Genomic DNA, 13,872 nt, shown 5'->3' with positions numbered 1-13,872 from the left:
TTTGAGGCTTATCATCTGTACCGTAATTATATTCCATGGTTATTTATGAACTCTACTAGGTTCTGACGTGAATTGAGATTAGAAACAGGATAAGGAAACAGAGAAAACAAGGAAATTAATTCAATTTTAAAAACAACATTCTCTTATAAATATTGTATTGATCATTAGCTCATATATTATAAAATGGGACCACTCAGATCAAAGTCTGAGATTCGATTAACGTCCATTAACGTCTGATTTTCCGTCCACTACATATCCAGCTATAGTGCCACAACCAGAGCCTCAATCCATACGGGCGAAACTTCAACCACATCTTGCCAATTATCACAGAACCTTCTATTTTGACACTTAGGGCCGGTTTCTGAGCTCGGGATTTAGCCAAGTTCTAGACTTTAAACAGCCGGAGTTAGAAAATTAGCTTTCCGAAACGGGGCATAGTCGCAGTCCACGTTTAAATTGAATTTCAAAAAACTAGAAAATTGAACACAAAACAAAATAAAGAGAAAATACTGAATAGTATAAAGTTTCAGCTATTTTGAATTATTTAGGAATGTTTCGTTTCGTCAAGGAAAAACGTTTCCAATTATAGAAATAAGAAAATAAAGATTATCATAAAAACTGCGATTACGCCCCATTTCGGAACGCCAATTTTCTGACTCCAGCTGTTTAAAGTTTAGAACTTGCCTAAATCTCGAGCTCGGAAAGCGGCCCTAACCGAACATGGATCGTCATAGATCCCCACTTATAAAACATATCCCCACATCGTCCATGTCCTTTTCTGATTCGATTCAGTCAGAGCAGACCAAATGGTTCGCGGGAGATTAAAACCCTCAGGCTGCTTATCTGTTTCTATTCCCCCAATCCTCCATTCAAAGGGCTTTTCCATTGGGCTCCGTATGACTCATAATTTCTCTCAACCTCCTGGCAGGTTTTCTAGATTTGAGTCTACCCTATCCATCATTTCTCGCATAGTTGTTGTGGATTGGATTTTACTGTTTCCCAAAAACATCATATTCGCTAACCTGTGCTTGTGCAGCAGCAACACCACCATCCATATGAGCAGGAGGAGAGTGCCGGTCCATTCGCACATGTGGAAGGCCCAGGGAATATGCGGCACATTGTCCAGAAATATGTCGGGCAGCGGCGGGTAGCGCTTCATGTCGGGGACGCGGTCGTGGACGATGACCATGACGAAGGCCGTGATCCAAGTGACGACGAACAGGTAGGCCAGTGCTATCAGCGCCTTGGAGAACTCGGGTCGCAGCTCGGACGCTCGGCCATCCTCGGACGAGTGGTGACTCGAGTTCTGCAAGTGCAGGTACTCGTACTCCCCGCCGCTTGCCGAGTAGGCGTTCAGGACGTGGTCCACCTGTTGGCAACAATTTCTCAGTTAGTTCGGGTGGACTGTTAGTAAATAAATCAGGAGTCTATAAAAATGATCAAAAACAATTGCGTATTACTTGTTTTATTATTTTAATATTTTTATATGGTTGTAGGGGAGTACATCTGAACGTAAATTTTTCAGTACGTCAAGTACCTATTTTGAACAGTCTCTGGACATACTGAAAGAAAATAAAGTTAAGGCCTTAAATAACTTAATCACTTTTAGTTGAGCTATTTTTGGTAATTTTTGTAAATGGAATAACTTTCTCAAAAAATTATATTTTCAGAAAATTTTCGTTTGATTCAATCAACAATACCATTAAATTGCCATCATTGTATGTTTTTAATATTTTGTGTTATGTGCAAAAAATTTGGATAAATATGATACAAACAATCACCATAAAAATTTAAATTCATGAAATAGACATAGACTTAAAATTCCACAATATAGCCATTCCAAATCTCAGAGAAACTGGCACTTCATGTCAAGAAAATTATATAACTCTACACCAGACAAATTAAAGTTACTAGCATTCACTCAATTTAAAAATAAAGTATTAGTTAATGAATGCTTGCACACAGTAAAAGATTTCTTTTCTATAAACTGGGTACCATTTCTCTTATGATTTCTCTAATGTATTGAATCTTATTGAGGGAGTCATCAGTAGCTTAGAGCACAAGATATTTGTGAACCTCAGAGCATTTGACTTTTCTGAAGCTTTTGAGTCAGTGAAGCATAATATTCTATCTGAAAAGCTTTCTTTTTATGGCCTTGACAAGTTAGCTGTGGATCTTATTGGTTTATACTTGTATCGCAGAATGCAATTTGTTTATAGAAACGGCAAATTCTCAAGTGGTGAGCTGGTTAGATATGGTGTCCCCCAGGGTTCAATACTTGGTTCACTGTTGTTTATCATTTACATAAATGATTCGTCAGGTGTGATAAGGAACTGCTGTGATCAAAACCAACCCTATCTTTTTGCCGATGACCTGGGCTTATTGGTGAATGGGACGGGAAAACAAAATGTTGACACAGTTGTTGAATTGAGCACATCAAATATAATGGATTGGTGTGCTTCAAACAATTTGTGTCTTAACCTCCTGAAAACCTGTGACCTACAGTTTAGCTTTAACCCTACGTTCACTGGCACAGATTCTCTCAAATTCCTGGGTATCATGCTTGACTCGAATTTAAATTGGAAAAGCACATTGATTATACAGCAGGTAAACTCAGTAAGGGTTTGTTTGTCCTACGTAGATTAACTCACATAGTTAATCATGAAGTTTTAATGAATGTCTTTTATGCTCACATTCATAGCCATTTAGCCTATGGGATTCAGCTCTGGGGAAATTGTTCGGCATCTGTTAAACTTTTCAGACTCCAGGAGAAGGCCATTCGAATAATTTGTCAGGCACCACCCCTAGCAACATGTAGGCCACTTTTTCGCAAACTAGGCGTCTTGACTCTCCCATCTTTATATGTTTTCACTTGTCTGATGTACATGAAAAAAAACTTAATGAATATAGTCGAAATGGTGACATACATAATTATCAAACCAGAGGAAGGTCAAGTCTCAGAATTGATTCTCACCAATATGCGAGTACCCATAGGAATTGGAGAAACATGTCCATTAAGTTATTCAATGAGCTTGACCCTGAAGTAAGACTGTTGAGTACCTCACTATTCAAATCACACATAAAAGGTGTAATATTACATTTTTCTTCTCACATTGGAATCGAATCTTCAATTCGAGATCTATGGAACTTTATAGTAAATGTCAGAGTTATCAATAGACGGACAAATTTTTTGACGGAGAATTTATTATCGTAAATGTTTGTTGCATTGTTCCATGGTGTCACCGAGGCAGGGTTAACATATTACTGGATAAATCGTTTATTTAAATAGAATATATGTATAAAAATTTAAAATAACATTTTAAAATAAAGTTTTATTGAGAACAGATGTAGAATGTGAATTCTAAACTTATAAGTTATAATATTTTGGTGACGTGTCTGTAATGTTGGAGGCATTGGCTTCGTGACTTGCAACTTATGTCTTTTCCTGTGCCTTCTTCTAGAAAAATGGCTGGCTACAAGTGTTGTCGTGGAGTTTTGCTCTAAATCATTTTCGTTTATTAATGTTTAAATTGAGTTTTATATAAATTTTTACGTGCTGTTTTGTTCAGATTTAGCTGTTTGTATAGTCAAGCCAATAGCCACTGTGTTTCAACTGTAAACTAGATAAGTATTTTAGTTCCTAGTAACTCTGAAATAATTAGGCTTAAGATTTTTTCTCTGTGTGTATTTGTGTAATTTCATCTGAAGATTATAAGTTAATTTGCTCTGAAAACTGGATTTCTCATTCATAGGCAATAGATCCATTCACAGTTTATCAAGAATCTATTTTATTGGAGCCGACAACTATTCTTAGGTTGATAGGTGTTAAATGCTATTCCAACCGTTTAAGGAAAAATTGGTAGCACAGCAAATGTTACCCCTGTGGTGGGACCGAATTACAAAATAAATATGTCCCAAATGGTACACCATGAAATCCCTGGTTATAGAAATTATTAGTGGATAGATATCTTGATAGGTTATGAATGGTTTGTTGCTGAGTGGGAAGTCAGTTCAAGAGAGATCAAGTTTTAATGAATCAGTGCATATTACAAAATGGCAAACATTAAAAATGATCTGAATCTTATAGCATTCTTAACACAAAGGTTTGATAAGCTAGATGCTAGATTTGATGAGCAAAATGCTAAGTTTAATGCTAGATTTGATGAGCAAAATGCTAGATTTGATGAGCAAAATGCTAGATTTGATGAACAAAATGCTAGATTTGATGAGCAAAATGCTAAGTTTAATGCTAGGTTTGATGATATGAAGCAAGAATGTACTAATATAAGACTAGAGCAGGTTAGTATAAACCTTCTATTGAAAAGTGCACATGAAACATTGAAAGATGAAGATGAAGATGAAAACAAATTGAAGCAGGATGATAGTAGTGTTAAGTTACAAGATCAACTCATTCAAGTTTCTGAAAATGTAGGCCTAGTTACTGTTGTTGGAAAAGTCAACCATAGTGAGACAGTAGAATTGAGTAAAGAAGTAGGTAGGGAGTTGTCTTCACTGAAAGTCAACTATCATGAAAGTAATATTGCTACATTGAAGGTTAGGAAAACTATAAGTAAAGTGAATGTTTACATGAGACAGGTTTCTGTGGAGGTTAGGAATAATGTGAACAAAATGAATGTTGCTTTGAGTCAAGTTGATGAGTTCAACTTTCAACTGAGAATTGAAAAGGTGTATGCTATGCATTCTCAAGTGAACATGACTAACTTTTGTAGGCAAAACTGCTTGGTTGAAACAAATGAACCCATGAATAAAATCATGCTCTTGAAGAAAACAAAACGCAAAGTCTCCATTGATGTGTTAGTATTCAAAGGTTGTTTCAAGTTGCTTACTTACAAGATGATAACTGTGAATCACATGATGGAAGGGTATTCCCCAACACACAATGATTAGGAATCCTGTGTCATGCCGGGATTCAGAATAGCAATGACCGTAAATACTACGTATGGTAAGAGTCCATAATTGTATCTTTTTTCTTTCCTGTAGCCTATTTTTCTTGGCCCTTAATCTTTTCAATTTTCGATTCTTTCCTGTCTTTGTGTAATATTCAGTAAAATTCTTCTATGATGCATATCTTAACCAATCTTGTCCATAGTCATTTAAATTTGTATTTTTTCTGAAATAATATTAGAAGTTGAAATAGTAGCTTATTTTCCTAATCTTTAAATTTTTGATAAAACTTAACTTTTCTAAAATCTATCCATTGTAGTGTAAAGAATTGTGTGCTTGTGATATATTTTTTCATCATGTATCACTTATGTGAAGTGTATCAATTTTGTGTATATTGTTTTAGGGAATTTATTTACCCAGTTTTCTATTTCTCTTGTTTGTATTTTTTAGGGAACTTATTTACCCATATTTCATCTTGATCATCTTTGTATTATAATCTTGAAATGTTTGTACTTATTATACAGTCTTTAAATTTTAACTTAGTTTAAAAAATAACTGGTTCAATTTAAAACGTTTTGTTATATTATTAATTGAAATAAGTGTTTTGTAATTGATTTTTTTTTTTAATTTTAAAACTGTTTGTTCTATAAATTTTGATATGATTGATTATCGTTTGAAATGGATGCTGGAGTGTATGTAGAATTTTTAGTGGGGTTTGTTGATTAGAATTTTGCTGGTATGTGATTGTTTTTTGAGATGGAAACCCATTATTGCCTAAAGAAGGAATAACAGAGGTTATGACTTAGAGAGGCAGTAATGAGATAATATTTTTTGTCTTGATTACTTATGTTGATTGCCATAGATGCAAAAATAATTATTAATAATGTTGATTGCCATAGATGCAGATTACTTATGAATATTGTTTGCCTTTGAAGCAAAATATTATTGATGTTTTGAATGGTTTCTTGTTTAATGATTGATAGTAAAGTTTTGTCATGAAATGTAGTTTGTGTTTAGAACATTGAAGAGTCGAAATAAACTATAGTATCCAACAAACGATGATTAACAATATTAAATAATTTGCTTTTTATACAATTTTTGAACACAAAATTAAAACTAAATAATTTTGAAACCCTGAATGATAAATCATAAATGTGAAATGAACTTGCTATAAATGAAATGTTATACTAAATGATAATGAAATGCAGATATATTATGAAATGATTGTGAATAGAAGACCAATTGTCTGAAATTATTGAAATATGTATTGAAATTAAATATTTTGTTGTGATGATCTGATGTTTTTTACAATTTTGATAATGATACAGGGTGTTATGAAATTATATTTCTATTTTGAAGAATGGATTAAAATTTTGATATTTGAACAGTGAATAGATGAAAATGAATTTTTTTTAAATTTATCATTGATATGTCCATATTTCACAATTTATGTATTGCTGACTGTATAATAAGATGTTAACAAATTTCAATTTCATAGATACTTAAAATAATTTTCATGTGTATTAGATTGTATTGATAGCCTAATCAAGTTTTTCTTTTTAGTTTATAAGCATTTTAAGATAACAGGTACAGCACAGACATTAACATTGAAATAGTTATCATGTGAATCTCGAAATCAGCAACAAGTGAACGCCATGAAGAGTGTTAAGAACATTTGGGTGATTTTCAAACTAGTGTGACATAACTATGCCAATATCTATGCCTAAATCTACGCTGCGGCCTACACCAATAACTACGCCAATGTCAACACCAATATCAACACCAAGAACTACGCCAATAACTACGCCAAAATGCCAAAATCTACGCCGATGCCTGTGCTGATGCCAACGCCAATATCTACGCCGATGCCTGCGCCGAAGCCAATATCTGCGCCAATGCTGATGCCAAAATCTGTGCCAATGCTGATGCCTACACTAATACCTACAACAATATCAACACTAATAACTACGCCAAAATGCCAAAATCTACGCCGATGCCTGTGCTGATGCCAATGCCTGCGCCAATGCCAATAGCTACGCCAATGCCTGCGCCAATGCCAATAGCTACGCCAATGCCTGCGCCAATGCTGATGCCAACACCAAAATCAACGCCGATGCCTGTGCTGATATCAATGCCTGCGCCAATGCCAATAGCTACGTCAATGCCTGCGCCAATGCCAAAATCTGCGCCAATGCTGCACCAATGCCAATAGCTACGCCAATGCCTGCGCCAATGCTGATGCCAACACCAAAATCAACGCCGATGCCTGTGCTGATGTCAATGCCTGCGCCAATGCCAATAGCTACGCCAATGCCAAAATCTGCGCCAATGCTAATGCCAATGCCTGCGCCAATGCCAATGCCTGCGCCAATGCCAATATCAACGCCGATGCCAAAGCCGACACCAAAGCATACGCCAATAGCAATGCCAATGCTTATTGCTGACTCTGTATCTCAAACTTCAACACTACTGCATTACCTGGAGGTAATTGCCATCCATGTTCACATTCACAACTTTGAATTCAGAAGAACAGTCACAGTATCATGAAAGAATTGATTCAAAAAATCCTCTCCTAAATTATTCCTGTATGCAGAACTCTAAACCTTGAAAGCTGAAAATATCAAAAAACCAAACCTTACCTAAATTAATCCTCACCTAAATTAATCCTGTATGCAGCGTCTATCTCTTTTCCAAAAAATGAATTACATTGTCATTTCAAGCCTGAAATGTACATTGTATAATTACAAATATGATACAAAATTTATGTGACTCTGTATTGAATTTGGAATGCAGCCGTCTACTACAAACATGAAGCAATGCTAACTGAGATGTCATCTGTATTGAATTTGGAATGCAGCCGTCTACTACAAACATGAAGCAATGCTAACTGAGATGTCACCTGTATCGAGTTTGATATGCAGCAGTCGACTACAAGTATCAGCCCAACACTACATGCATCCAGATCAGCCCAACACTTAACGTCATCACATTGGAGTCACACTTAACTGAAAATCATACTGAGTGCCTTAACGGACTGTTTTCAAAAATGTGCATCAATAAAATCAACCGCGTCAATAGTGAAAGAAATGAACATTTTTTGATTTATTGAAATTTTATGTGAAAATTAAATGTAACAATTCATCAATTCATTTAAAAAAAAAATAAATAATAATAATAAATTTTTCATTCAACATACATAATTTTTTTATGCAATAAAAATTGAATTTTTCTATCTATTAAATTTATGTGCAATTTCAAAAAACTATTCTTTACATATTAAACTTTCTGTTGAGATATTTTCTTTAAATTATAAAGCTAAATCAAAAGTAATATTGATATTCTATATTTTGAGATATTGTTTGGAAAACATATAACAAACGCTATTGATGAATTTTTATAATAATTTTCAATATTTTTGGATGACATGTAATGTTTTTCTAGAAAAAATTGTTACTGTTCTCGAATTTAAATTTCAACAATTTTCATTAGGGTCAATGTAAATTTTTTCTTTAAATTTTCAAACAGTAAAATTTTTTTATGTCAAGAGGGGGGTATTTGTAATATTACATTTTTCTTCTCACATTGGAATCGAATCTTCAATTCGAGATCTATGGAACTTTATAGTAAATGTCAGAGTTATCAATAGATGGACAAATTTTTTGACGGAGAATTTATTATCGTAAATGTTTGTTGCATTGTTCCATGGTGTCACCGAGGCAGGGTTAACATATTACTGGATAAATCGTTTATTTAAATAGAATATATGTATAAAAATTTAAAATAACATTTTAAAATAAAGTTTTATTGAGAACAGATGTAGAATGTGAATTCTAAACTTATAAGTTATAATATTTTGGTGACGTGTCTGTAATGTTGGAGGCATTGGCTTCGTGACTTGCAACTTATGTCTTTTCCTGTGCCTTCTTCTAGAAAAATGGCTGGCTACAAGTGTTGTCGTGGAGTTTTGCTCTAAATCATTTTCGTTTATTAATGTTTTAAATTGAGTTTTATATAAATTTTTACGTGCTGTTTTGTTCAGATTTAGCTGTTTGTATAGTCAAGCCAATAGCCACTGTGTTTCAACTGTAAACTAGATAAGTATTTTAGTTCCTAATAACTCTGAAATAATTAGGCTTAAGATTTTTTCTCTGTGTGTATTTGTGTAATTTCATCTGAAGATTATAAGTTAATTTGCTCTGAAAACTGGATTTCTCATTCATAGGCAATAGATCCATTCACAGTTTATCAAGAATCTATTTTATTGGAGCCGACAACTATTCTTAGGTTGATAGGTGTTAAATGCTATTCCAACCGTTTAAGGAAAAATTGGTAGCACGGCAAAGGCTTACTTACAGAAAGATGTATTTATTCTGTTGGAGAATTTTTTGAATAGCTTCAGTGTTCATCTGTTTAACTGTAACAGCTTTGTTGTGACTTATGTTGGACCCCATTTTAATACCTGCTATTTATCAATTGCTGCTGTTTATTACTATTTGCCAATCTTGTTGTTACAAAAATATTATTTTGACTATATTATTATTATTTTTAAAATATCTTGACTGTTTTTAATTTTATTGTATTTTGACGTTTGTTACAACACTTTGTGTTTCATGACAATAAAGGCTTATTGATTGATTGAAATAATGAGTAACTTGTGATCTATGTTTTACATGACTTGTTAATTTTATTTTTGTATTTTTAAGACTGACTAATAGTGATTTAAAAAGGATGTATTTTGACGAAGTCGATGTATTTTTTGTAAATATTGGATGATTAATAAAATTCTATTCTATTAAGAACTTATCCTCAAAATGTCATGAATTTATCTTTCATTCTCTCTTACCGAATTTGAAATGATCCAAACGAATTTGAAGAATAGCGTTTTTTCAAGTTCAAGCCCTAATAGAAAACTACAAAATATCGTACAACAAATAAAATTACATCAATCTTGTTTGAAATGTTTTTCTCTTTCCAACAATACCCTTGAAATTGAAATTCGACCAGTAGTTTTCGAGTTATTGAGTATGTAATGACCGGAAGTGGGCATATTCTGAAAATATTGAAAAATCGATATAATTATATTATCTTGAAAACTAAGGTCGATGGGAAAAAAATCACTAAACATTTTTTGTCAGAAATGTCGAGTAGAATCTATGGTCAACTTTGGTGAGACACCCTGTATACACAGCATATACAGTGTATACAGTATATACCTATAGTATATAGCTATTTCTTTCCTGTATAGGGCTACTTGTAATATAAATATAAAGAAAATAAATAAAAATCTCAGTACCCTTTTTTTATAGTGACAAAATATTTTAAAAAAAGGGTACTGAGATTTTTATTTATTTTCTTTATTTGGGAAAGGAGCAGTTTTGGGCTTCAAGCCTGTTGTTTATTTCCCAATCATTCATAGTTGAGAATGATATTGTATTTATCAATGTATGGATGAATAAATAAATGTAGAATAGAATCCGACACTTTAATATCGCTGGCAATGAAATCAAGTGATTTGACAACATGCTACAGTATTCAGATTTTTCAACTCGAATATGAAAAACTCTAGTTCACGAGTACACATGGAAATGTGTAAAGGAATTATCATATTTGATTAAATGAGGGAAGGAAAGGAAACATGCATTCTGTGAATTGAATTAGGCTATTTCCTGGATTTGGAAGATTTACATTTCACAGAGAAAACATAGCTAAGATTAAGATTATGAAACACGAACGACAAAAGTTATCTTATTTGGTTGGATTGGAGTTTGCCTTTACTAACTAGTCTAGAGTTTGCTATGATGATATACATTTCAAACTGTCAGCATTCCATATAATTAGCATCAACGCTACTCATTCAATCAATGCTGAAAGTTTAAAGTGGAACTGACTATAGTGACAATAATGTAAGAGTAAACAAGAACAGCTATTCAATTTCAATTCCGTTCGGTGATCTGTGTAGCGACAAAAAATACAATCCTAGCCTTGAATTACGTGAGCACCCATAAAAAGTGATAGAAAACATCTAATCATTGGCGTAGTTCTCCAGCTGGCATGGATGACTGGCTGAAAGGATACAGCTTGAGTCAGTGGCAATGAGTTTGAAATAACAATGACGAACTTATAGAGTTCAATAAAGATTCAGCACTCTTTGATATGATATACTCAGAAGCTTCTTAAAACTCAGTTGTCCTTTTTCAATCAATTCTATGATTTGCTATAAAATTGATAAATAATGCATAATATTTTCTAAACACATATTCCTTCAGGGCTGCTTAATTTGTAAGTCGAAAAATAATACCATAGTACCGTTTTATTATAATATTTTGAATTAAAAAGTTTTTCAAGAGGTTACTATCGTAATATTTTTCAACTAGATCATCATATCCTATTATATTAAGCGAGCAATCTCTGTATGTCTGTTTATATTTTTATATCTGGTTATTTTTATATCTTGTTATTTATGTTCAACGGATCTAGAAAACGGCTCGAACGATTTTCACGAAATTTGGATCATAGTAGGTTTATGATATAAAAATTCGATTGCACTAGGTCTTACCGTTGCGAAAACTCGCTGAACGACATTAAAAGGATAATTCATCCTTTGCTGAAACAGCTTAGACTTTCATCATCTGTGGATGGTAAAAAGTAAGCGATTGATTCTGTGGAAAATCAAGATATCGCATCCCCGAAATTCATAGGCTGACGTTTAGCCAGCTGTGAAATATAAACACGATCATTTTAGAGAATTGTGTTCTGTTTATCAATAAATAAAAATAACGAGCGAAGCTCGGTGCCCCGATATTATTAATGGATGAAGGAACAACAAACTCTGCTCTCTTTTTTGAACATCAATATTCTATGAATTATCATAAACAGGTTTCCATTATCAACTTTTTATAAAATATCTCTTGGTTCCCTTGATGATTTTCCAGAGGAATTGGTTCCTCAACATGCATTGCACCATTTTTTTTTCTTGCAAATAAATTTCAATTTTAATTTCGAGCATTAACTTCATGAAAATTAGAGATAGAGTACAACTTACTTTGAAGATATATACATAAGTTTTTTCTGTTGAAATTGACAATAAAAATTGCTCTATAAGCATTACTTTTTTAGTTACTGGTGTTCAGTTGCATGATAGGTATTCTATTTGTGATACAATGACCTGACTTGGAATAACCTTTCTCACTCAAATAATACGACATTAAATATTGTTTCAATTTCGTAATTGTTAAATTTGATTCTTATTAAAATTGTTAAGATGATGATCATCTTGATTTCCTCACCTTGTGAGGAAAATCTCCCGCATTAATTACACTCATTTTATGAGTTTGACAAATCGAATGATGCCAGGAATCTGATTGATATAATATTAAAGAAGTTATTATTATAATTCTTTTCTTTTAGATGATAAAAGAATAAATCAATTCTCACGTTGTTTTATATCGTTCTCAACAATCTGTTTCTAATATGAAAAAATATTGTGAACTATCCTACAGAGAATAAGACTGGCAGTTTTGCATGTTCTATATACGCACAGTTGAGCACAGCACAAAATCCTCTAATCAGACTGATCCTTATCAGTTTCCCTGCAGATCCCTAATAATGTAATGAACAGTGGTTTCAGTATTAACACAAAACAGGCGTTGACCACGAACGTTATAGATTAAATTGCTTTGAAAGTTTATAGTGGTTCGATATAAATGAAAAACTGTTTTATAGATTGAATTACTCTATAACTTTAGAGTATTTCAATATAAATCAACACCTATCCACGATTTTTATTTATGAGTTAACTTAGCTTATAGAACACTAAGCCATGATTTAATCCAAAAAATATTGATATTATTGAAAGTTTGATTTCATGAAATGAGTATAGTTTTATAGGTTTATCTATTATTTGAGTATAAAAAATCTGGTACAGTACTATTAAATTGAGTCATACTATTAAATTGACTGTATATAGAACTAAGATTTACAGGGAAGTAAATCAGGAACTGGGGAACCTTTTTTGCAATGCAGTTTTTGATTAGCTGAATTTGTTAGAGTGTTTGAGTGTCAGCAATGAAAGCTCTAGATATTGGGATATTCATTTGGGAATTCGTCCAAATAACTTTGATGCAATTTCATATCATAGTCTCAAACAAGATTTTTGGATTTATCTTGCTAGCAGAATGCTCAATGCGCATACTTTGTTATCTAAATAAAATGTTAACTTCTCGCGTTTCAGCACAATGATCAGTGGGAAATCTTTAGGTCTACATTTTTTACGTATGCTTTATACGTAGGCCTATGGATGTTTTATTGGCGTATAAAAATCATATTTTCATATAGCTTTGATTTAGTTTTCAAACAGTAGCCCATAACAAGGACTTGTTAGTAGGCTATGCATCTCGATGGCTTGTAAATTACTCCCAAATAACTTATTTCAATCTCATCATTTATTTATTAGTCGCTATTCAAAAAAGTCCTAGTTTAGCACGGACAATATCTAGAGACCTGCAATTACCGCGGGCACAAAAATAAACGAGCAGCAAAATTAGGTAGCCAAACAGTTGGATAATAAATTATTCAACTCGGCAATCAATACAAAAGATTCGAAAAATATTCGAAGGACATTGTTAACTAATAAGATACGTTTCAGCGAATAGACAAACGTGTCAGACTTATGCTTTGTTTTATTGTTCACTTTGAGCCGCTAATTATGAAAAGTTTTTGTGATACTAATACAATAACTATTCGATTTTTTTGTTGCATATTTTGACATAGGAGTAGCTGATACTGATATCATTGATTTCATTTAAGAAGGAAACATAATTCAAAGGCTGCATTTAAAGTGTATTGTTTCATTTTTGCTTCAACAAAAAATACAAGATCTAAATATTTTTCAAGTTGAGTGCAAAACAAAGTGTCACTTATTTTTCATTGCGACACTGATATCTCACTACCTCCGTAAACGGAGGTAGT

The 13,872-nt window shown here is 32.9% G+C and overlaps 1 protein-coding gene across 1 annotated transcript in view; it reads right to left on the bottom strand.

Annotated features, from left to right (window-relative positions):
* LOC111056381 (sphingomyelin synthase-related 1) overlaps positions 1-13,872 on the bottom strand; it is a 30,079-nt gene that overhangs the window by 11,107 nt on the left and 5,100 nt on the right. Inside the window, exon 3 of the mRNA XM_039438049.1 lies at positions 1,023-1,369. Within this exon, the coding sequence (XP_039293983.1) occupies positions 1,023-1,369 (347 nt within the window). The remainder of the gene's footprint in view (positions 1-1,022; positions 1,370-13,872) is intronic.

Source organism: Nilaparvata lugens, chromosome 11 (assembly GCF_014356525.2).
Source record: "Nilaparvata lugens isolate BPH chromosome 11, ASM1435652v1, whole genome shotgun sequence".
Taxonomy (NCBI): domain Eukaryota; kingdom Metazoa; phylum Arthropoda; class Insecta; order Hemiptera; family Delphacidae; genus Nilaparvata; species Nilaparvata lugens.
The sequence above is the reverse complement of the archived record's forward strand: the minus strand, read 5'-3'. Positions and strand labels throughout refer to the sequence as shown.